At 28.9% G+C, this 27,270-nt stretch overlaps 1 protein-coding gene across 1 annotated transcript; it reads left to right on the top strand.

Annotated features, from left to right (window-relative positions):
• Positions 1–6,205: 6,205 nt before the first annotated feature.
• On the top strand, positions 6,206–15,446 carry LOC125822840 (phospholipase A1-II 1-like). Its single transcript, XM_049502295.1, has 3 exons — positions 6,206–6,215; positions 6,280–6,405; positions 14,944–15,446. The coding sequence occupies exons 1-3, from the start codon at positions 6,206–6,208 to the stop codon at positions 15,444–15,446; spliced, it is 639 nt and encodes a 212-aa protein (XP_049358252.1).
• The last annotated feature ends 11,824 nt before the right edge of the window (positions 15,447–27,270 follow it).

Raw genomic sequence — 27,270 nt, 5'->3', positions numbered from 1 at the left:
TATTTATTTTGCAAAAAAGAAGCGGAAGATAGTTGGTTAATTATAATAAGCTAAACAACAACAAAAAAAGGATTGGTAGAAAGATTTAAAAAGGATAAACTTAGATCTTTACGACGACAAGGCATAAGTCTAGTTTTAGAACGTTCATAAGTTGCAACTTATGTCATATTTATAAAATTATTATAATAGAATGTTATACCCTAAAAAGCTCGTAGCCTCAAATTATGTTATATAAGATATAACTTAGTTCATGTAAAACTTACTTTTGATAAAAGTATTCATTCAATTTTGAAACCTATAAAGTTGTCTTAAGATCAAGTAATAGTTTATTCCTACAAAGTTTTTGTCAGTTTAAATTGTGTCTTGCAAATTAGATACTGTACAACTTATGTAAGGTAAGCAAAAGTTTTTTGTCTTGCGAAATTATGTCATATATAAGAGTATTTTGGCAGTAATTTTTTATCGAACGACCAACATAGACAAAAATTGAAACTATTATTTATATTTAAGGATGACAATTAAAGGCTACTAGATGCTATTTGTTGGAACTTAATTTTAATTAGGTATATTTCTATTTTGCAGCTATAATTTTGGAGGCAAAAAAAAGACTATTCACCTGCTTGTATGTAGGTGCTGAATTTTGGGATTAATACAAGTATACAACATCCAAGCTCTACTAGGAAATTGAATCAATTTTTTTTATAGACTACCCAAAACAGGGAAAGTTCTTGCAAAAACTTCAATTTTATTTGACATGCAATTTGAATTCTTTAAATAATATTTTTTCTTCATAAATATGAAAATCCCCACAATTTATCAAAACTATTATAATCTCACCAAGCAAATCATAAATAGTTCATTAACAAGATAACGGATATCCTAAGGTATTACATTAATAAATTGTATATCTTTGTGTTTTCTTAATAAATAAAGGTTTGCGATTACATGTTATTACAAATTTTTAAATAGACATAATTTTACAAAGATTCATTGATCCAATAAATCAATAATATCGATAACTAGTTATTCTTTAATATAATCCCCTAATATTGTATAAACAATCTCTTCACGTCAAGCATGAGTCTTCTTTTTCAAAGTTTAAATTATGAATTTTTCTTTATAATATAATATAATGAAATGGAATTTTGTTCATATTTTATAAATAAATATTAATTTCAAATTTTTAAAAAACTTTAAATTTGAGCTCCAAATTTTATCACCAACCATGGGTGATTATCTAAGAAATTTACTCTACAAACTGGGCCTACCGACATACTTGTTATGACTTTTTTTTTTGTCGAAAAGGAAAATTTATTTATAGATATAATTATGCATCCATACTAAGGCATTGCCAACGCCTAAATTACCTACTACATCAACATCATAATTCATACTAACATAATCCATACTATTCGAATTTAAAAGTGGCTTCTAGTAAAATTAGTTCCATTCTTATCTGCTTTGATGATTTTTAAAATAAACATAAAGGGAACTGTCCATTTCATAAAATCTACGCTAGTTAATCTACATTATATGACTCGATTAAATGCACACATGTGACATGTTAAAAATGAAATTTGTAGAGTATATATTATGTTACTGTACGTCAAGAAAAAAATGTTTTTTTTTCTATGTATATGTTAATGATTAATTAACAATATTTTCAATCAATGTTTATTTAGATATTGTATTTAATTTGGTGACAAAGATTGCTCCGTTGTCTCACTAAATGTGAAAGCTTGATCTAAACTATTGTAACAACCCACTCACTCTTGTCTACTTCGTAAAAATTGGAGTAATTTAACATACAATGTGTTTTTTGTGTTAAATTTTTATCTTTATTTTTTTAATAATGATTTGTACTCTAATATTTTATAAATGCTAAAAACATCAATGACGACGACATTCATTACAACTTACAAGTATTTTAAAATTATTATTAAAGATTACTAAAATACAATTTACCAATGAGAATATTATGCACATATAGAAAGTTAAATTGGTACTTGTGGATCTCTCTTATACTCCTAAGGCTATTTGTTGTAAATTAAAGTGGTAGAGTGAAATATATTTACGAAGAAGATTTTAAAATATTTCTAAATTATGAGTTTTGATATAATATTATTTTCTTTATTAATCTTTTAATTCAAAGTTTGTTCTTATTTCGAGCCAACAAATGCCCTCATTATTAACTTTTTTAACTCAAACTTACCTTGTCCTTATTTCTAACGGCCTCTTTAAAGTAAAATATTTCATATTTTAAAACTTTGTTTAAATCACAATCAGATAAGCAAATTAAATTAAAAAGTAAAAGAAAATAGACATTTGCGAGTTAGATAGTACTAGCATTGAATAGAACATCCAGTAAAATTAATTCCATACTAACATAACTCATACTATCCGAATTTAAAAGTGGCATCTAGTAAAATTAATTCCATTCTTATCTGCTTCGATGATTTTTAAAACAAACAAAGAGGGAATTGTCCATTTCATAAAATCTACCTATTGCGCTAGTTAATCTACTTGATATGACTTGATTAAATGCACATCTGTTAAAAATGAAATTTGTAGAGTATATATTATGTTATGTAAGTTGAGAAAAAAATGTTTTTTCTATGTATATGTTAATGATTAATTAACAATGTTTTCAATCAATGTTTATTTAGATATTGTATTTAATTTGGTGACAAAGATTGCTCCGTTGTCTAACTAAATGTGAAAGCTTGACCTAAATTATTGTAACAACCCACTCGCTCTTGTCTACATCGTAAAAATTGGAATAATTTAACATACAATGTGCTTTTTGTGTTACATTTTTATCTTTATTTTTTTAATAATGATTTGCACTCTAATATTTTATAAATGCTAAAAATATCAATGACGACGACACCATTACAACTTACAAGTATTTTAAAATTATTATTAAAAACTACTAAAATACAATTTACCAATGAGAATATTATGCACATAGAAAGTTAAATTGGTACTTGTGGATCTCTCTTATACTCCTTAGCTATTTGTTGTAAATTAAAGTGGTAGAAGTGTAATATATTTACGAAGAAGATTTTAAAATATTTCTATATTATGAGATTTGATATAATATTATTTTTTCTTTATTTTACAAAGAATGTCTTTGACAATAATCTTTCGAGTAAAAAATTCCCTCCTTATTAATCTTTTAATTCTCCTTATTTCTAACGGCCTCTTTAAAGTAAAATATTTCATAGTTTAAAACTTCGTTTAAATGAAAATCAGATAAGCAAACTAAATTGAAAAGTAAAAAAAAAATAGATGTCTGTGAGTTAGACGTACTAGCATTGAATAGAACATCCATCCAGTAAGGCTCACAAGTTACTTTCTAAAATATCAAACATTATCTTTTTGGATAAGATAAGAGTTCAATATAGACACGGAAACAAGTTGAAAAAAATTAATTGCTCCAAAATTACCAAGAAAAGTTTGATTGGAGATAAAAGTAACGTGTGAAATATTTGTATGCTTTATTTTTTGCTGACTCCTCGAAGAGGTTTTTCCCGGGTTAAATGTTATATGATGTTATTGAATATAATATATTTAAAATATGTAACTTTTTGATGTAGTTATACGAAGTGTCTAGCTTTTATGAAGAAATAAAAATGTAGTCTTCTGCGAGTTAGGTACTACCATAGCATGAGCATCTAACGAATCGAAACATAACTTTTTGGATGAGATAAGGGCTTAATAAATATGGGAATTGTCACGCCCCGAGCCTACACCCTGGGCGGAATTGACACTCGAAGACCATTGTTGGCCCCAAACGAACCCCTGGCCTGGCTTACTTAACTAAGCGGAAGACAATATTCATATCTATAATGATCAATGAACTTAATTGAACTGAATAATAAAATAACTGAGAATGTTTTAAAGATTAAACATTCAACTTGGCCAAAAGTGGCAACCCAAGTCTTTAACATAAGAACAATAATGCAAAGACTATTGAACTACTAACTGTCTATGAAGCCTCTAAAACAAAGAGGGATGTCGGGACAGGACCCCCGATCATCCTAACATCTGAAAGACTAGAAAGCAAATAAGGATTCCTCCTGAATTCAAGGAGGCTCACCAACAGACTTTGAATGCTCAAGCTGGATCAACAAGGCGCTAGATGTTGATCCTGGTTACCTGCGTCTACATAATAATAAGATGCAGGCCAACTGACATCAATACATTGAATGTATGAGTATGCGAGTTGGAATGCTAACAAACATTGGCTTGAAAGAGATTATGGAAGAAACACCTACCTGGCTTTTCTCAACTCATGGATACTCAACTCAATATAAAGCAATAAAACACATGCGGTATATATATATATATATATATTGTTTTATTCGAAATTATATATAAAAGAAAATGACTAAGTTTTCAAAAAATCGATCAAACTTATGGTTTAAAAGAAATCAAATTTCCAAAATAACAGAGTCGCCACTTAATTTTTAGAGAAAAATCAAGAAAAAATTTAAGCTTTTCAAAAGACTCAAACAGATAAAATCAATTGAAAATAAAAGGGTTCGAAGTTCAATGTACTTTCCGAGAAGGTGTTAGGCCCTCGAAATGCCCGCTAACTTGCGGTTAACCGGCGATTTGACTAAAATGACTTTGATTAATTTTATTTTTTAAAATTTTAACTAAGTAAAGGACTCATAACGACTTTGACTAATTTTGAAATTTTAATTAAGTAAAAGCACCCATAATGACTTTGACTAATTTTGAAATTTGAACTAAGTAAAAGAACTCATTTATTTTAACTTATTTATTTATTACTATTATATAATTATCTTAAGGGAATAGGATTTAAGGGGAATTTTCCTAAAGGGAAATAACTTAAGTGACAAGATAAAATATAGAAATAGACAAAAATAAATATAAGAAAACACAAGTCCCCACATACACATGGTCTAGTAATCAACTCACAATGAAGACAAACATACAACACATTTTTAAGAAATAAAGATCAAAGCCACAAGCTAAAGCATTTTAACAGAAAAGAGAGAGAGATATTTTCAAAGGAAAGAGATGACCATGGTAACTAATTGAAACTGAGATATGATATTTAATTAAGGTAACTTCCTGAACTAAAAAGAAAGAAAATGTAACATAAGTGAAGGCAATACAAAGGCAATAGTAGACTAAATAAATTTAGCTACTAAACATAAATACACAATGCAAAAAGGCTGTTGAGGGAATAACATTTAAACAATTATAGTCAACCAATTTATGCTTCCACGGTCCAACATAGAGACAGACCTATCTGAACTGAACCCGAAAGAACTGACATAGCGACTCAAGATCGAAAAGAGATAAAGCAACAATATTTATATATATATTTTTTTAACTATAAATTTCGCTACAGAACCAGGTAATCCAAAACAGAGAAGAACAGCATGATTTATTCACAACTTTGCAGATTAAACTTACATTAAAGAACAACCATTTTTATTTCTATTTAATCAAAACAATTTAGCTTATAATCTTAAAGAGAAAGCTGGAAGAAAAAAAAAACTCGGGGAAACAGAGAAGGGGGATTAATTCTGAAAAGATAGAACTTCCATAAACAACCAAGATACCAAAATGAAATTATGAAATTTACAATTTCTCAATGCAAAATTTGTAACAACACATTTAGCATCTATGACATCAAAGTATCCACATAATAAGGCATTCTTATTTATAGCAACAACATAAACTAACTAACAAAGCATAATAAACAATATAGGGCATTTAGAAGAATTAAATTTAAAGAAATGAAATTACTAAAAGAAGAGAATACTAAGTTCATCTAACAAATAAAGTAAAAAAAAAAAACAATTTTAACTTAAGCAAATCAAGATTTGAAAAAGTTGTACCTTTCTCGGAGCAGCGAACGGGAACTAGACGAGCATGGAAGCGACTTCACCACCACTGAAATATGATTTCGAGAAACTTCCGTGTTCAAGACATGAGCAAGAAGACTGAACAAAAATTTGAACTCTCACTCTTTGATTTCAAGGTCCATCCTTAAGTATTTTATTTAAAGTTGTATAGCTAGCAATTTTATTGTAATTTCGTCTCTAATGGCAGCTCTCTCCAATGTATATTTTTTCCAACCCAAAATAAGCTATCTCCAACCCAAAATGAGCCATCCTCCCTCTCTCAATCAAGATGAACATGGACTATTTATAAGAGGAAAATGGGGCTCGGTTTAAGAGGGAAAAATGGGAGGGAGCTTCTGAATTCGAAATTTGAAATTCGAATCCTTGCTAGAGGATAAGGTTGCTGCCGGAACAGTACGATTCTTGTACCATTCTTCAGCGGAAAAAGCATTGCAGCCGTCCGATTCGAGCAGAGGACGATTGAGGCGAGGAGCTAAAGACATCTGGAAAGATTCGCGTACGGATGAACACGCGTGAGGAGAGAGGGAGAGGGACGCGAGAGCTGGGTCGGGTCGCGTTCTTTGCTGGAGTTGCGATTTAATTTTCTGGGTTTGGTCGCGTCTAGGGAAGAAAAACAGTGCAGGGTCGGGTTAGGTATGTATTGGAGCACTGCTGGTTGTTTTTTGTATTGTTGTATTGTTGGAAGAATTGGGTTTGGGTTGGAATATTAAATTGGGTCTGTTGGGCAGCTGAAAAGAGGCAAGAAAGGCCCAGAACTTGGTCCTTTAAATGGTCCAATAAGGAGTGAAAACATTGGTCATAGATTGGTTAGATTTTGGAGTTTAAAAAAAAATAGCTAAATTGAGTTAAATTAACAAATTCGGCTAAATCCTAAATAAAACGAATTAATATAAATTAATCAATGAGCTTTTTAATGTTAACGAAATAAAATAATTAACTTAACTATAAACTAAATAAATTAAAGTATAAACTATTATATAACTAAATTAATTAACCAAAAATTTAACAAAAATTTTTTAAGACGGTTTTCGAATATTCATAAACTATACTAATTATAGACAAATTTATATAAACATATATATTATATAAAAATTATAAAAAGTGATAAAAATAACTTGAAAAATATTTTAAATTTTAAAAAGTCAATTATTTCAAATCGTTTGAAATTGAAGAGGCTCGGTGACTAATTCATATCTTGAAGGTCCAAAATTGGGTGTCAACATATATAAAGCTTATAAAACAACTGAAAACAATCTTAGTTCGTTAAAGATAAAGCAATAACAAACTTAACTTTACTCATTTAGAAAGTAATATAACTTATGTGGAAGATTCTCTAACCGACAACCATCACTATGAGCCTAAGTGATGGTACAACGTTTTACCTCACGTTGCCAAGTACCGTCCTATACCTTGCCATCGATATAGAACCTGAACTACTAAGTGGATCCACTAGTCTATGCTAAAAAGCACTAAGGAATCATCTAAAAAGTATGATCCTTTTTCTGCCCATAATGGCTACATGGTTTTTGGGGGCTTGAGTTAATATAAACTCGCGTCCCCATATCGGTGCTCAATACTACTCCCAAAATATACTTAGCTCATATGTTTTTAAAACAACTTCTTCTCCGGTTTGAGATAATTGCTCAAACTTAGCTTAAAAAGCTCTCTTGGAATCAATGTTCCCTTTTGCTGTTCAAAACTCTTTTGGAAATCTCAGTTTCCTCTCATCTTAAATGTGAAAACATTTACTCTTGGAAATACTTAGTTCCCGTATATCATTTTAAAGAAAATGAACTTTGCTCTTACTCTTTACTCAACTTCAAAACTTAAGTCTTAAAACATAGTTAGAACGTTTGTAAAAGACTTATGAAAACTTGAAATGAACTTCTCTTACTTGACTCTTGACTTCTCTTGACTTTGATCTTAATTGCTCTTGTCTTGACTCTTAACTGATCCTTGAATTGAATTATGGATTGAAAGATTATGATTGGTGTTTGGAAAGATCTCATGTTGTTTAGGAATGATTTTAGATCGCTAAACATGAGAAAAGACCGAAAATCAAGATTTGAAGGTGGGTCCGTGACGTGGAGGCATAATTAAATTTTGGTTCCGAAAATGTCTTTTGAGGCAAAACACCTCGTGTCAGCTTCGCAAAGCGGAGCAGAATTTTTCAATTCTGTGAACAGGTCGCGCGACGTGCTCCCATACTCAAATTTCGTTCGACGAAATTTCTTCTTCATTTTCCAGCCCCAAATCACACAACCTCGGTTCTTTTTCTCAAATTACCTTTAGATACAGATACCTAGGAAATGTACCTAAGAACCTAACTCGAAACTACTCTATAATGCGACGTAACGAACTCAGAAACTTCTCAATTCATCCCAATTCAAAAACAACATTCAAATTCAAGAATTTATGTTAAGAACATCAACTTTCAAACTCTTTTAGGACGAATTTCGCTGAACTAAACATGTTTGGCGCGTGGGTGAATGAACCCAACACTATGAGAGACTCACATACCTTGTAGGGTCAATTCCCTGGCGAATCCGCAACCAAAATCAATCGTTCTTGGCGAATCTTGCTTTTCCTCTTCTTTCTCTTGCGTTCTTTCTCCGAAAGCCCTAACTCTATTTCTCAAAAGTGTAACTGAACTAACTCAGTTTTGACCCCAATTATTTTATTAAAAACGGATTTAATTAATTGGGTAAGGAAAAGACCAAACTACCCTTCAAAAATCCGGATTGGGCATTTCCTTATTTGAACAACCCAACTTCCAAAGGAAATAACTCACTCATACGAACTCGGAATCACGTAAATTTGGCGGCGCTGGAAAGATCATTGCAAAAGCTTTCCAACCATATCTTGGAACTACACCTAACTCATCCTTAGCTAGGAGTTATGGTCGTTTAAAGTTTACCGAAAATTCACTTTAACTTAAAATTTTTCAGATTTCCTTATACTTTCCAAAAGTAACTATTTCCAGATTTTAAACTTCCTTCTAGTTCTTTCTAGTTGCGAGATGTTACAGAAATACGTTGGAAAAAATTGGTTGTTGCAAAGTTACTTTCAAAATAAGTAATTATTAAGAAAAATTCTTAATGGGAGATAGCATTGATGTGTGAAAATATTTAGATGCTTTCAAGCATGTTTGATTTTATATATATATATATATATATATATATATATATATATATATATATATATATATATATATATATTTAATGTTTGAATGAAATAGCTTATAATTTAACTAAACAATTTATTGGACTGGTTTCAAACATATATAATAAAGTAATTAATTTTATAACATATATAGTCATATTTTATTTGCATAAAAATAGTCAAAAGTCATAAAAAGTATACATGAATTATACAACATATCTTGCCAAAAGTCATAAAAAAAATATACACTAACTATACAATATAGCTAACCTATATATGAGCTATACACTGACGGTATATTATGATACATTCAAAAAAATTGAATATAACTTAATTATACATGAAACATACATTGACTATTCATAAAGTATATACTGACTATTCAATATCGATCAACTCAAAATCACCTCTAAACAGTCCAACAAAATTAAATATGAAATCCTCTCAATATTTTGAATCTTTTGATCATATATAGTTCACTCTAAACGATTCATTGTTTTTAATATGTCGAATTAAAAAAGAAAAAGAAAAAAGGAGAAGACAAGAAGATGATAATGAAGAAGGAAGAAAAGGGAAAATAAGTTATTGATGACAAAACTGGAAGGAAGAAGAAGAACGTATTTGTTCAATTTCGATAATTTTGATAATTAGATCAATTTTTTAATAAAGCAAAATATCGAATGACCACTTTCATAATTTTTACTTTTTTATTTCTTCACTGAAGGGAATTTCTAGAAAGAAATTTTTCCTTAAGTTAAATTGTACATGATATTGTGGATATATTTTAAGTTTAAACTATATAATTTTTTATTGCAATAATACAAGTGTCTAGTTTCTATGAAAAATAATAATCTATATGAGTTAGGTACTACTACTAAATTATTTTCTAAAAAAATCGCGGAATAACTTTCTGAATAAGACAAAAACTCAATAAATACGAAAATTCGTTGAAAACAATTGATTGTTGCTAAGTTACTTTCAAACAAGTAATTACCCAAACAAAAAGTTGACGGAAGACTAAAGTAACTTATGAAGATATTTGGATACTTTTAAACATGTTTAATTACATTAATTTTATATATATTTTTAAATAATTGAATAAATTAGCTCATAATTTAGTGAAATTATTATTTTTTGGTGATGGAGATCTTTTGAATTTATTTTTTTCCAAATTAAGTTAAGTCGCTTTTTGTCCTACCCTCCCTCACACGGCCTTTGAGCCATTAATTTGGGGTCTTTGATTGCTGGTTTGAAAGTGATGTATTAAAATTAATATAATGAGTACTAATTGTTAGGTATAAATCTAATGGTACATTAAACATAGTATTTTTTTAAAATTTATTTTTATTTGTCATATATTTCGACTTGACACCAAATAATAATTGATATGACTATTTTACTATACCATTTCTATTAATTGATGTTTAATATTATGTTTTAAAAAAATAACTTAAAGAATAGGCAATTATTGTTAAGGATAAAATATGAAGAAAAAAAATTGTATTTTCTTCATATGTTAAAAATGGCAAGTAATTATTTTTGAAATAGCAGACAAGTAAAAATAAAAAAAATATATGGTTATCAATAATTAAGATAAATAGAAATGTGTATAATACAATAGCTATCGAATTATCACATTGAATTAAAAAAATTGATATTGTGATTCCTATATGCTATATATTTAAATATTTTTTTTTATATTTGATATAGTATTCATTATTTATAAATAAAATATTGAAATATTGAATATATTAACGAAGTGTATAGTTATGTAAATAATTTTCATATATATTTATATATATATATATATATATATATATATATATAAATAGATATATAATTAGTATGATATAATCATTTGATTTAGTTGAGACATTTTTTTATAATAGACTATAGTTATGAGCTCATAAAATATTAAAAACAAACTTTAAAATATTAAATTATTACCAAATTAATTTAATATAATAACAATATAACATTTGGAAAAATAAAATAAAATTATTGAATCGAAATTTTAAACATTGTACAAATCATATCCAGTGGTGTACGCAGGATTCTTCCTAAGCAGTGTCATATTTTAAATAAAAAAAAATATAATATTATATTAAAAAATTAATATTTATTTAGCATTTTGATTTGTGTAGCGAAATAAATTTAAATTAAAAAAATTAAATATCACATTTCAGAATAAAAATAAAGAAACAAAAAATATAATATTATATTAAAAAATTAAGAATTATTTAGCATTTTGATTTGGGTAGCGAAATAAATTTAAACTAAGAAAGGAAAGGTGGCTCTATTGAGGTTCTAACCTCCAACATACAGCATGTATTGAAGAACCCTAACCAGCTTAGCTACGCTCATTTTTGGTACAAGGAATGTCACTTTGTTATATTTGTTCTTTGTTTACATTTTTTTTTCTTTTTAGTTATTTATACTTATTTAATAAAATTTTCCGACGAAGCCGTGTCACGTGACACCTTTAAATCCGCCCCTGTCATATCATACCCATCCTTAAAGTAAATTATTGTTTTACCCCCACAACATGTTGTCTACTTTTAATGGATGAAATTCACGTATTCAGTGTACATATGCCAAATCAATAATAATTAAGGTGGAAATTGGAATGAATATTTTTTTGTATTCAGAGTACTTCTTTTCTCTTTTTCGTCTGTCAAAAGAATATTTTTCCATTTATTCATCATTATTAATAAATAAGATGGTGAAAGTAATCGTGCCAAAGAAAATTTAAAACACGATCTTTATATTTAGGGTAAATTTTTAAAAAGTTCTTAAATATTCTAATCCGATCCTATACGTGATTTTGGTCCTTTTGATCTTCATCAAATATTACAAGCTTTGTTTATTAGAATCTTTTATATGTATTTATTTTATTTTATTTTATTTATTTGTTGTTTGATATCAACAAAAGAAATACTCTTTATTAATAGTAGCTAATTCAAAGACGTACACCAAAAATATTATTTTTCTCATTATGAAAGATGTTAGTCAAAATCAATGTCAAGAAATTGTCTCTGACAGTGACCCAAATAATGTGCTTCATGAGAATATCTACTATAGTAAAGTCTATATTTAAAAATAATTAAGTAAATAAAAATATATTATCACTTATAATTACTTACTACAAATATATTAGGAATTAATTATGTACAAATATGTTGTCATTAAACAATGAAAAAATAATCGCTGCCTGATTTATTTTATAGTAATATTCTCTATTTAATAATCCCTGCTTTAAAATGAAATAGTCAAATATTTTATCATAGTATATAAAAAAAAGTGAACTTCTTAGATTTGAGTTTCATCATCAATTAATATCTTGATCCATGAAAATTTTAAATTCAACGTCTGAATATGAAAAACATATTAAATATATAATTTAATAATTAAAAGTAAAATTCATTTAATAATTTAAACTTTTAAATAAGATGAAATGTTATGACTTTTAATAAAGGCAAAGTTTCACTATGAAGGATGGATAGTGTGCTTGTTGGGCTACAACATAAATTTGATTTGAAAAGTCATTTGATAAATAAAATTGATATGACTATTAAGGCAATAGTTACACAATTAAATAGTTATATAGTATAATAATTTTGATGACCTGTTTATTTGTCACAGTATAACTATATGCGTACTATTTGATTACATAAATATAATTGTATAATTAGCTAGATCAAAATTTAAAATAAGAGTTGATTATTAAAAAATAAATATTGATATTTAATAAACACGTGCCTTCATAAATGGAGATTAAATTACATACATAAGATAGATATTGTCTCCTGGAAATATATGAATCAATAAACCTATAATCTTAACTACTACTAGTATACAAAATAATTCATATGTAGATTTCAAATGAATAATATTCTAATTTGATTAATCATAAAAATTGAAAGTGCATATTTTTTAAGAACATATAGTGGAATGCATATTTGACAATTTAAATCAAAATTTTAAAATAAGAGTTGATTATTAAAAAATTTAAATTAATTTTGACAGAATATGTGCCTTCATAATAAAGTATTAGATTAGGTATCTAAGATTGATACTATATATTGAAAATATATTAATTAATGAACATGTATTTTTAACTAATATTATAAAAAGTAATTAATATATAAATTTCAAATATAAAACTAAAATGTGCATATTTTTTAACAACATCATGAAATGCATGTTTGACAAAACGGTAAATATTATAAGTAAAATAAAGAGACATAAATTTTTCCTTGAACTTGTCTTGAGAAGTGAGTTACTTGTTTAGATTATCATGGCGATTCAAAAATGAATTTTATATCACCCTCAAAGCTGACGTGTAAATAAAATAAAATACAAAATAAAAAAGGCGTGTTTAAGTAAAAGTAACCCCACATACACCCCTTCATCTTCACGCCATCTTATATTTCTTCCTCTTTTTTTCTTTATCACAAGCACTCAATTTACTATGGTGTTTATGAAACAAACAAAAAAATTTTCATGGTAACTTTTTGAGAGAAACATAAAACAATATCGAGGGTCAAAATTCACTACAAAAATCTTCGAAGTTGTTCAATTAATTAGGTTTGCTGGTTGAAAAAGATTTCTACGAGACATCTAAAATTGATCAATTCTTACTATTTCCACTCCCATCATCAAATTCATCAATTTATTTATCTTTTTTATTGATTGTGAACACATGAAGTTAGAACATTTCCATACCTTTCCTTTTCTTTGTAAAAAGTTTTTGAATTTTGCACAAAATCCAATCTTTTAATGTAAAAAATTTCATAGATCTTTCTTTCTCTCTTAAGAAAATCATTTCTAAATTTTCCACAAAATTAGTGATAGTAAATTGAGTACTAAATTGTCAATTGTTCGACTAAGATCTTTGTAAATAAATGTTGATAATTGTTCTTTGAGTGTCAGATGGTGAAATAGGTAGTTATGTTTGGTGATTTTTGGTGACCTTAATAGCGTGTGATATTTGATGATAGATGTCGCGCAATAAGATTGTGATGGTATTGAATTTTTGGATGGCGGTTGGAAAAAAATAAATTGAAGAAAGTTATTGTCTGACTTTACTAATATTTGTATCAATAAAAACAAAAATGATTGAGAAAAAATAAAATAAAAAAATTACACGGATAAGCTTGCAAAGATTTGACAGATGCGTGTAAATCACATTAGATTATGGGACTAACTTAGTACATTTAGGGTGGTATAATAGGTTGCTAAATTAATTTGAGTGTGAAATCAACTTTTTAAAACAAGTTCAGAGTTGGATATTTTGCTTCGCTATAATTAGTATAAGCCATTTTGAATTTAAAAATAAATAAATAAATAAATAAATATACACCATAAAATTCTTTTAATATTTGAGAAAGAGATAATCTATCAATTTTAATTAAAGAATAAATGGTATATAGTGTTAAAATATAAGTTAATATTACTAAAGCAAATAGATTAAAACAAAAATATACTACAAATTCAAAATTATAAAATCATGATTTTATTTTCGTAAAACATTAACTTATGATCAAATTTTAAAATTAAATATCTTGTTTCTCATTATGCACAGTATTCTGGTCATTGTCAGCTATAGTTTCTTGACATTAATAATCTTCTACACCTTTCATATTTATAGTATGCCTTCTCTTTTCCTAATGTAATAAATATGTTTTTTTTACAGCTATTGTCACCGTATATTTTTGAGTTGTTTAAGTAATTTGTACATTAAATAAATTTTGTTTCCATCCAACGACATAAAAAAAACTAAAAAAGAAAATCATTTACCATGCATATCCAGGATACTATTCTCAAGGAAATTAGGGGTCAGGGTGATTATCACTTGCAACTCTAAATACAGTCGACATAGCTTACAATGGAATCAACAAAACAAGCAGTGTCAAGGAATTTCCAGTGATAGCTTTTGTATTCGCAAGTCCTAAAGTTGGAGGTCTCAATTTTGTTAACGCATTTAACAAATTGAAACATCTTCACATCATAAGAATTCATAACTTATTAGATATTGTACCAAAATACCCATCCATTGGGTATTTCGACGTTGGACAGAAAATAGTAATTGACACCACAAAATCCCCTTATTTGAAATTGAATCCTGGGGACCCACACACTAGGCATAATTTGGAAGGTTACTTTCACGAAATTGATGGTACTCAAGGAATTGGACCTTTAGATGGTTGTAAACTAGAGGTGAATCGCGATCTCGCACTTGTGAACAGGATATGGGACATCTTAAAAGATGAATATTTGGTACCTGGAGCTTGGTGGGTGGAGAAGCACAATGGGATGGTTAAACAAGAAGATGGAAAATGGAATCTCATGGATTGTGAGGAGTATGAGCTTTGAGAGATTTATGGTTTAATTTTACATGTTGTTTTAATTTATTTCTTTTCATGTAATGGTTTAATAAGGGCGTTTCTTTGAGCTTGAGAAAGAGAACCATATATATATTATGGTTACTCTCTTCCATTACCCCCTTCACGGGGGTCCTATTACCCCCTTCACGGGGGTCCTATTACCCCCCTGAACCTTTTATTTTTGATATTTTGTAACCCTTAAACGCTCATCTTTTGTTATTACCCAGATATACCCAAATGTTTGTACACACACGCTAGGCGGGCCCATTTTCTTCAAAAAAAAATTCCTATTTATATTTATTTTAGATTTAATGGACCCACTTTTTTAACTTTTTCCTTTTAATTTGGTTAAATTCTCAATTCCAAACATAACCACCATGTCTACTCTTCAATTGAGTATCAACTCTCTTCTTCTTTACAAAAAAAAAAAAAACCCTACTCCTCATAGTGACCCAAGTATTGATGTGTAGTTGAGAATTGACTAATAGATTAGGGGGACATTTGACCATTTTCTCAGATTTATTCTGTAAAAAAAGAAGCGAAAGATTGTTGGTTAACTATATATCATAAGCTAAACAACAAAAAAAAGGGTTGGTAAAAAGATTTTATAAAGGAGAAACTTAGATCTTATGACGACAAAGGCATAAGTCTAATTTTAGAACATTATGTTTATATCCTAAGAAGTTCATAATTTGTAACTTATGTCATATTATAAGACATAACTTAGTTCATGTAAAATTTAATTTTGATAGAAGTATTCATTCAATTTCGGAACCTATAAAGTTGTCTTAAAATCGATCGAGTAATAGTTTATTCTTACAAAGTTTTTGTCGGTTTACAGTGTCTTGTAAATAAGATACTACACAATTTGTGTAGGGTAAAGCAAAAGCTTTTTGTCTTGTGAAATTAGGTCATATATAAGAGTATTTTGGCTGTAATTTTTTTTATTAAATGACCAACATAGGCAAAAATAAAAACTATTATTTATATTTAAGGATGACAATTAAAGGCTACTAGATGCTATTTGTTGGAACATAATTTTAATTAGGTATAGTTCTATTTTGCAGCTATGATTTTGGAGGCAGAGATAATTAAGACTATCCACCTCCTTGTATATGTTGGTGCTGAATTTTGGGATTAATATCTATTGGGAAATCGAATCGAAAAAATATTTAAAACTACCCAAAATAGGGAAAATTCTTGCAAAAACTTCAATTTTATTTGACATGCAATTAGAATTCTTTAAAAAAATCCATAAATATGAAAACCCCCAAAATTTATCAAAACTATTATAATCTCACCAAGCAAACCATATATAGTTTATTAACAAGGTAATAAATATTCTAAGGTGTCAGATAATTAATAAATTGTATATCTTCGTGTTTTCTTTAAAAAATAAATATATTTGCGATTACATGATATTACAATTTTTAAATAGACATAATTTTACAAAGATTCATTTGATCCAATAAATCAACAATATCAATAACTAACTATTCTTTCATATGATTCTCACATTGTATAAACAATCTCTGCACGTCAAATATGAGTTTTCTTTTGCAAAATTAAATTATGAATCTATCTTTGTAATATAAAATAATGAAATGGAATGTTGTTCATATTATATAAATAAGTATTAATTTCAAATAAATAAAAAATAAATTTATGCTCCAATTTTTATCACCAACCATAGGTGATATGATTATCTAAGAAATTTACTCTACAAACCGGGCCTACTAACATACTTGTTATGACGTTTTTTTTGGTTGAAAAGGAAAATTTATGTTTATAGATATAATTATGCATCCATACTAAGATCAGTGACCTAAGGCATGGCCAACGCCTAAATTACCTACTACATCAACATCATAATTCATACCAACATAATCCATACTATCCGAATTTAAAAGTGGCATCTAATAAAATTAATTCCATTCTTATTTGTTTCGATGATTTTTAAAACAAATAAAGAGAGAATTGTCCATTTCATAAAATCTACCTATTGCGCTAGTTAATCTACTTGATATGACTTGATTAAATGCACACCTGTTAAAACTGAAATTTGTAGAGTATATATTATGTTACTGTAAGTCGAGAAAAAAATGGTTTTTTCTATGTATATGTTAATGATTAATTAACAATATTTTCAATCAATGTTTATTTAGATATTGTATTTAATTTGGTGACAAAGATTGCTCCGTTGTCTCACTAAATGTGAAAGCTTGACCTAAATTATTGTAACAACCCACTCGCTCTTGTCTACATCGTAAAAATTGGAGTAATTTAACATATAATGTGTTTTTTGTGTTACATTTTTATCTTTATTTTTTTAATAAAGATTTGCACTCTAATATTTTATAAATGCTAAAAATATCAATGACGACGACACCATTAGAACTTACAAGTATTTTAAAATTATTATTAAAGACTACTAAAATACAATTTACCAATGAGAATACTATGCACATAGAAAGTTAAATTGGTACTTGTGGATCTCTCTTATACTCCTTAGGCTATTTGCTGTAAATTAATGAGGTAGAATGTAATATATTTACGAAGAAGATTTTAAAATATTTTTAAATTATGAGATTTGATATAATATTTTTTTTTATTTTACAAAGAATGTCTTTGATAATAATCTTTCGAGTAAAAAATGCCCTCCTTGTTAATCTTTTAATTCTCCTTATTTCTAACGGCCTCTTTAAAGTAAAATATTTCATATTATAAAATTTCGTTTAAATCAAAATCAGATAAGCAAATTAAATTGAAAAGTAGAAAAAAATCAGATGTTTGTGAGTTAAGCGTACTAGCATTGAATAGAACATCCTGTAAGGCTCACAAATTACTTTCTAAAATATCAAACATTATCTTTTTGGATAAGATAAGAGTTCAATAGATACGAAAACAAGTTGGAAAAAATTAATTGCTCCAAAATTACCAAGAAAAGTTTGATTGGAGATAAAAGTAACGTGTGAAGATATTTGTATGCTTTATTTTTTGCTGACTCCTCGAAGAGGTTTTTCTCGGGTTAAATGTTACATGATGTTATTGTATATAATATATTTAAAATATGTAACTTTTTGATGTAGTTATACGAAGTGACTAGCTTTTATGAAGAAATGAAAATATAGTCTTCTGCGAGTTAGGTACTACCATAGCATGAGCATCTAACGAATCGAAACATAACTTTTTGGATGAGATAAGGGCTTAATAAATATGGAAATACGTTGGAAAAAATTGGTTGTTGCAAAGTTACTTTCAAATAAGTAATTATTAAGAAAAACTCTTAATGGGAGATAGCATTTGTGTGAAAATATTTAGATGCTTTCAAGCATGTTTGATTATATTGATATATATATATATATATATAATGTTTGAATAAAATAGCTTATAATTTAACCAAAAGAATTATTGGACTAGTTTCAAACATATATAATAAAGTAATTAGTTTTATAACAAATATAGTCATATTTTATTTACATAAAAAATAGCAAAAGTCATAAAAGGTATACGCGAACTATATATCATATCTTGTCAAAAGTCATAAAAAAAAATATACACTAACTATACAATATAGTTAGCCTATACATGAGCTATGTACTGATGGTATATTATGATACATTCAAAAAATTGAATATAACTTAACTATACATGAAATATACATTGACTATTCATAAAGTATATACTGACTATTCAATACCGATCAACTCAAAATCACTCTAAACAGTCCAACAAAATTATATATGAAATCCTCTCAATATTTTGAATCTTTTGATCATCATATATAGTTCACTCTAAACGATTCATTGTTTTTTATATGTCGAATTAAAAATGAAAAAGAAAAAAGGAGAAGACAAGAAGATGATAATGAAGAAGGAAGAAAAAGGAAAATAAGTCATTGATGACAAAACTGGAAGGAAGAAGAAGTACGTATTTGTTCAATTTCGATAATTTTGAAAATTAGATCAATTTTTTAATAAAACAAAAAATCGAATGGCCACTTTCATAGTTTGTACTTTTTTATTTCTTCACTGAAGGGAATTTCTAGAAAGAATTTTTTCCTATATTAAATTGTACATGATATTGTGGATATATTTAAAGTTTAAACTATATAATTTTTTGATGCAATAATACAAGTGTCTAGTTTCTATGGGAAAAAAAAATCTATATGAGTTAGGTACTACTACTAAATTATTTTCTAAAAAATTCGAAATAACAACTTTCTGACTAAGACAAGAACTCAATAAATACGAAAATTCGTTGTAGCTTTATTTCCTACCTTCCCTCATACGGCCTTTGAGCCATTAACTTGGGGTCTTTGATTGCTGGTTTGAAAGTGATGTATTAAAATTAATATAATGAGTAATAATTGTTAGGTATAAATCTTATAGTACATTAAATATTATACTTTTTAAAATTTGTTTGTGTTTGTCATATATGACTTGACACAAAATAATGATTGACATGACTATTTTACTATACTATTTATATTAATTGATGTTTTCTATTATGCTGTAACGACCCATTTGCTCGTTTTGAGTACTAGAGCGTTTTATTTCATAAAAGACTTTTCCGATAAATTCTAAATGGGTATTTTGGACTATTCGTAACTACAATATGAAATTAGTGGGGTAATTTTAATAAATTACTTAGTTGGTGGTTAAAGAAAATAATAGTAAAATAAATAGTGGGTCACTTTTACCACTTTTTATAATTGGTTATATAAGAATTAGGGTAATAAATAAATTATAGCAAAGAAGGAAAAATTGGGGAGAAAACAGTAGTTGCGGCGTATACCAGTGAAGAACAACATCGAGGTAACTTTAATTCATCAAAGTGCATCTAACTTCTGAGTATAAAGTTGACTATGTATACATATATATATCCCGCCTGATGTAGGACACCTTTGATTGGTAATGAATCATGCTTAGCGTTATTTGCCTCATTAATTGTTGGTTGAAATTGTCGTGACTCTTTGTTGATTCCACAATGGTAGCATGCATATGGAGTTTATATCATAATTTATTATTAAGTAATGGCTACTACACACAACAAAAGTTATGTTTAGAACAATGATATAAAATTGTGACTCGTGTACAAGGTATTGTTAGTTGGTTAAGGAGTTGTAATCATTTTATTGGTACAGGTTACTGTAATGTGGTAGGAGTATATTGTTATATGCTGAAATTTAGTGCAGAATGGTGTTGGTATAAAAATAATTAAGGATGGACAAGAAGATAAGAAAGGTATAGTGGTAATATGCATGAATTTGTATCACTGATTGGTTGGGACTTTGGATGAAAGTGAGGAAGTTAATAATTTAACAAAGGTGATTTAAGGATATAAAAGTGTAGAGTATATTGTTGGAGTGTTCGCTGCCACTGGTTCCGTAACCAGTGGCTTTAACGTTTAAACATTACAATTTTGTTATTATATTATAAACTATATTTTGATATATTGAGATAGGTAATTAAATATTAGGTCCATCGAATTATTTAAATTCCATTAGAGATGTGCTAATGGGAGGAATTAAGACTTACCCATAGGTTTGAACTTTAGGAAATTGGTTATAGAATTAGGTGAGTTTTTGGGTTTAGGCTAGACATAAAATAATATGAGTGTTTATGGACTCGCTAACTTACAAATTATGCATAAATATATTTGATAGATTGGAAAGGTTCAGAGGCATTGAGGAAGGGAAAAGCATTGGAGAAGTAGTTTGCTTGACTTCGGTTCTTCGGTGGAGGTAGGTTATGGTTTGTTCTATTTGATAGATAAACTCTTAATAGCGATTGATATGCATTGACTGATATTGTGAAGTTCTCTATGTACTTAACTGTGTGATTGTGTGGCTTGATTGTGTGGTTGTGATTGGTCTAAAATCCTGAGACCGTGAGATTTATAATCTGAACACCTCTCTATTGAAGTTATGCCTTGAATAAAGAAGGCTTGATGTAATATTATTAATGAACGGAAAAGTAGTGATAATAAATGATAAATTAATAATATTATTGGATCGGAGTGTCACGTTCCGACACGGTATTTTTGGATCGGAGTGTCACGTTCCGACACGGTATAATTGGATCGGAGTGTCACGTTCCGACACGGTAACCTTAAAGGAAAAAAATATTGAATTAACTTAATGTACTCAATCTCAATGAACGCATTTCCCAAACGAGTGTGATGTAGAGGCATGAGTCCTCGTGTGTGTGCTTGATATTGTGATTGATTACGTACTTGCTTCAACTGTTACTTGTTCATGTTGTGGTTTCTTATCACCTGCTAAGTGCTATAGTTGACTTTATACTATTACTCATTGTATATTAGTTTCTATTTTGGGTTGGCCGATGATACCTACTCAGTACGTGTTCCTGGTACTGACTCCTACTTGTGTTTTCTGCGTTTTTCTTTTGTGGAGTGCAGCAAGTGTACCATCGACTTCGACTCGCCCTCAGCTCTAGCCAGTCTCCCGCACATCAGATTTCAGGGTGAGCTATTCCTTCTAGCTCGTGCTGGATTCTCTCAGTTATGGTGTGATGTCCTTGATTTTCGGACATGGACCAACGTATTTACTTATTTTGGGGTCTCTAATACTTTTAGACTTGATATGTTAAGAACAGATGTCCTTGATGTGATGACTTTCAGATTTTGGGGATAATATGTAATAGACTTTAGAGGTTTATTTGATTGATTACTTTAATAAGTTTTGGAGCTTCCGCGTTATTGTTGTTAGTCGTAGTTAAAATATTGGTATATGTGGGGGTTTAGATTCCTTGGTCCGCCCACTTAGAAGGTTAAGTGTGGGTGCCACTCATGACCCAATTTGGGTCGTGACATATGCTTTGAAAAATAACTTGAAGAATAAGGAATTAACGTTAAGGATAAAATATGAGGAAAAAAATTTGTATTTTCTTTATATGTTAAAAGTGGTAAAGAACTATTTTTGAAATAGCAGAGAAGTAAAAGTGAACAAAAATAAATTTGATTATCAATAATTAAGATAAGTAGATGTGTATGATATAATAGATATCGAATTAATCACATTGAATTAAATTTTTTGATATTGTGATTCCTATATGGTATATATCCGCCAGGTCAGAGATCCTGTAACGTTGGTATCAGAGCCTAGGAACTTTCATGGTAATATGAAATTGATGTGAAGTTCGGCATAGATATATTCTCTTAATCATGGATTTAGGAGATACTAGTACTAAAAGTACCAAATTAGAAGAGGTAGATATACCTCAAAACCTTGATTTGTTAAACAAATGGACTATTCCGAAAGTTGATATAAAAACCATTTATGATTATGGTTGGTTTGATAAGATCTCTAATAAACAGTTGATAAAAACTACTGAGAAATCTTTAGCGTTAAATTTGTCTGAACAAACTATTTGTTTGTTGAATAAGCGCGATATTGATTTATATAAATCGCAATATAAATTCTTGCATATTGACATGGTACAAATTGCTTTTAAACCTCTAACTCTTAAAGGGTTACCTAAAACTTTCTTAGCTGCTCTTCGTGATGCTAGAAATTTAAATTTTTGACAATCTTTGATGGGTTCGATAGAATCCACGGTAGCTTATGGCCCAGTATATTTTAATACTCAACCTAATTTGCAGTTATCTTTGACTGATTCTAATATTCTGTATGCTTTTTCTTTAAATGTTAAAACGCATGGTTATAATTATGAGCATGGTTCTGAATTAATTTGTTATCTTATAGAATCTATTATAAATTGCTTGCTAAGTTAAACCCAAGATGTAAATTATATGATACATTTGATCAAACCATTTTAGTTGAAACTAATTTTGCTAAATCTAAGGTCACTACTAGAAGACCTATAAAATGGGAAGAGATTAATTTTCCTACTACTTGGACTTTAGACTTTGTTATACCGCCAGAACAGATGGTTGATGCTGTCACTAATACTGAATATTCTCATATTACTCAAAATGTTGATGGTGAGATTTACATTCAGTTTGATGACAAGAGTGTTCCATCTAATAAACATTCATTTTCTTCTGATAGAAGATTACTTGCCATTCAACACATCTCGCCGATTGATCCTGTTTATGGTCCAGCTCGAAATCGTGCTGCTTCTTTGCATACACTATCCTCTGTTATATCTGCGGATAAAAATAAAATTAAAATTGATCCTCGATTAAATATTGTTCGAACAAACGATAAATCATCTGATATTTCTGATAAGGATATTCCTTCTGCATCCGAAATGAATTTTAATCTTAATGATAATTAATGATGAGTGGACATCAAATTGATTTTAGTCCAGGTTCACTGGCAAGAAAATATATTCAAAATGAATTTGCAAGTGATAAATGGAGCCAGTTTAAAACTTGATTTTTTAACACATATAGTGCAGAGGATTTGCATAATATTTCTCAAGAATTTCATGAGACTTGTGCTTTACATAATCATATTATGTTTTTCGTACCATGGTTTGTAATCACTTATTTGCCTTTATTCATCAATGTTCTTGAACGATCCTATAAAGATGAATCATGTAATATTATTAAAGCTATTTATCCTCCTCAGGCACCATTTATACTACCTAATAATACAGGTATTACTTTCTTGCTTTTCAAAAGTTTATTGAAAATGATGTGGCTACGATAAGTATCAATGAGATTAATAACCTCATCTCTCAAAATAATTATTTGGGGCTTTATGTTAAAGTCATAGGAGAGCATATTAGTTCTCTTGATAAAAAATTAGATGACTTAACTGCGCTAATAATTCAAATAAAAAAGGAATTAAAACCTTATGAGCAAGCATCTACGTCCAAATCACTTTCTGAACTTTCTACTCATGTGCAAAGACCCCCTGAGATTCAGGACTTTGTATTTAAACCACTTTATGATTTAGAAAAACTTCTTGATAAATTTTTTTCTGAATTTGGAGCTAAACCTCTTGATTTATCAGACGATTTTGCAGATAATATGGAAACCACTTTTGATTTTAAAAATCAAGTTGATTTAGAAATTAATAAACTTCGCGGGTATCCCAGGAAGAATAGTGGTAATACTCAATATGCTCAAAAACCTAGTATGCAAACTTATTATTATCCCAAACCGACTCCTCAAGATATTTTGATAGAGGAACATGATTGGAACCGAAATTATTTTTCTCATTAAGAAAGATATTAGCCAAAATTAATGTCAAGAAACTCTCTGACAATGACTCAAATAATGTGCATCATGAGAAACGAGACAGGTATATATATCTACTATAGCAAGGTCGAAAAAATAATTATTGTCTCCTTTAATTATGTCTTTGTCAATCAATTTTTAGTTATTTTGCTACATCATGAGAAACGAGATAGGTATATATATCTACCATAGCAAGGTCGAAAAAATAATTATTGTCTCCTTTAATTATGTCTTTGTCAATCAATTTTTAGTTATTTTGCTACATGTTATGGGTATATTGAGATTTAAGGTCTCATTCGGTATAATAGATAAAGAATATCTACACACTGTATGTTCAAAAGTTAATTAAGTAAATAAAAATATGTTATCACTTATAATTACATACTACAAATAAATTAGGAATTAATTATGTACAAATATTTGTGTTATTAAACAGTGAAAAAATCATTGTTGTTCTTATTTAATGATAAAGTATCAAAAAATCTTGTCAGCTACGAGATATGAACTGAAAGATCAACAATGAATTTAAAAGTTATTTCCTAATATTTTTTTCATAGTGATCTCTCTCAAAAAGTTTTAAGTTTTTAAATGAAATGGGCAAATACTTTAACATAGTTTAGAAAAAAAAAAAACTTCTTTAATATATATATTTCAAATTAATGATATTTTAATTTAATAAATCATAAAAATTAAACGTGCATATTTTTTTAACAACACCATGAAATGCATGTTTGACAAAACAATTAATATTATAAGTATAAGAAAAAGACATAAATTCCCGTTTGAACTTGTCCTAAAAGAATCAGTTACTTGCTTAAATTGTCATAACGATCTATTACATCATTACTATTCAAAGGTTGATCTAATTTAATATCATCCTCAAAGCTGATATGAAAATATAATAAAATACAAAATAAAAAAAGCATGCTTGAGTAAAAATAAACCCCACCCCCACCCCCACCAGGGGCGGACCTAGGTGGACTCCAGGGGGTTCACCAGAACCCCCTCGTCAAAAAAATACACTATATATATATAATGTCAAATTCTGATTTTATGGGTATATATATTAAAATGAACCCCTTGTAAACAAAGTACAGGCTTGGCTCAATGGATAAGTGGTTCAAGATGTGCGTGCCCCTAGGTCACGGGTTCAAATCCGTTGGGCAACATTTTTCCCCTATTTTTTTTAATGCTTTGGAAAATGTAACTTTTGGGCTTAGACCTTCTTCTTCTTTTTCATTATTTTTTCCTTTTATTCCATTTCTTCTTTTTAATTTGTTTTTGTTTAAATTTATTAGACACATTCTTTTTATTTTTATTTTTTATTATTTTTATATCTATTATTCATGTTGTTTCAACGTAACTCCTTTTCATATACTAACTTGAAACTAAAAAATGTCACACCCCAAATCCGGATGTGATGGCATGTGTCCATTTCCCACCAGACACGTCAGCCTAACCCAACCACAACGATAGAGAAGTAGAAATACGAGAATAAAAGATAATAAATAAGCGGAAGACTTTAATTAAGACTCAACACTACCCAGAATTTGTTGTCACATGTACAAACCTCTAAATACAGAATTCGAATAAAAATATACAAGTCTCAGAGTATAGTTCTCGAATAGAACAAAATTGAAAGTAAAGATAACTCAAGGGCACGTTTGGAATGAACCGCTACCTCTCGAGTATGTCCCGAATCTCAATCTGCAAAAGAAAATATGTCACGACCCAAAGATGGATGTGATGGCACTCGTCGTATCCCACCAAGCCAAGTCAGCCTAAAACCCAATCATTTTGATAAAGTGCGGAAATAAAGCAAAGTTCAATAGCAATTACTATTACGAAAACAAGTCAACTTAATTCAATCCCCAAAACCTGGTTGTCACGTGCACAAGCCTCTAATGTAAATACTAGAATTGAAAGAAAATACGCAAGTCTCAAATGACGTTGTCTTTCAAGTAAAAACAAAATCATAAACAGGAGTAAGAAGGTTCGCTGAGATGACAAACAACTACCTCTCAGATCTCCACAGAAAACCTCGGAAACGAAGAGAATTGAAAGTATCACGAAGATCCGGGCTCGTAACCTACAAAAGATTGTAGAAGCAAGGGGTGAGTACCAAACCACACGGTACTCAACAAGCAAACCTCTAAACACAAGCTAAGAGTACAGAATACGGGTACTCCTTACACCCCATCCTAACCTCCATAACTACAACCTGCATAAAACCAACCCAACCTAACAATTTACAATTTACAAAGCATACAACTCAACAATAGCACTCTAACAGGTCATATATTCTCAATAACACCTCAATATTCGTCAATAACCAATTTCACAGAAAGGCACTCACAAGATCAGCAACACACAAGATCAAGTTCATTAATAATAAAAATATGCAATGCAATGAAATGCAATGTCAATTATAGTGATGCATGTCTGACCTAATGATACACACCCGTTGTCTTTCAGTCCGGGACCCATGGGGGACATATCTGTCCATGCATCCATCGCGGCGCGCGATACGTCCCTCGAAATATAATATCCGTCGCGGCGCGCGACACGTCCCTCGAAATATAGTATCCATCGCGGCGCGCGATACGTCCCTCGAAATGGTACATCCTCCTTAATTTCTT

Source organism: Solanum verrucosum, unplaced genomic scaffold, assembly GCF_900185275.1.
Source record: "Solanum verrucosum unplaced genomic scaffold, falcon-dt-bn FXZP01000103.1, whole genome shotgun sequence".
NCBI lineage: Eukaryota > Viridiplantae > Streptophyta > Magnoliopsida > Solanales > Solanaceae > Solanum > Solanum verrucosum.
The sequence above is the reverse complement of the archived record's forward strand: the minus strand, read 5'-3'. Positions and strand labels throughout refer to the sequence as shown.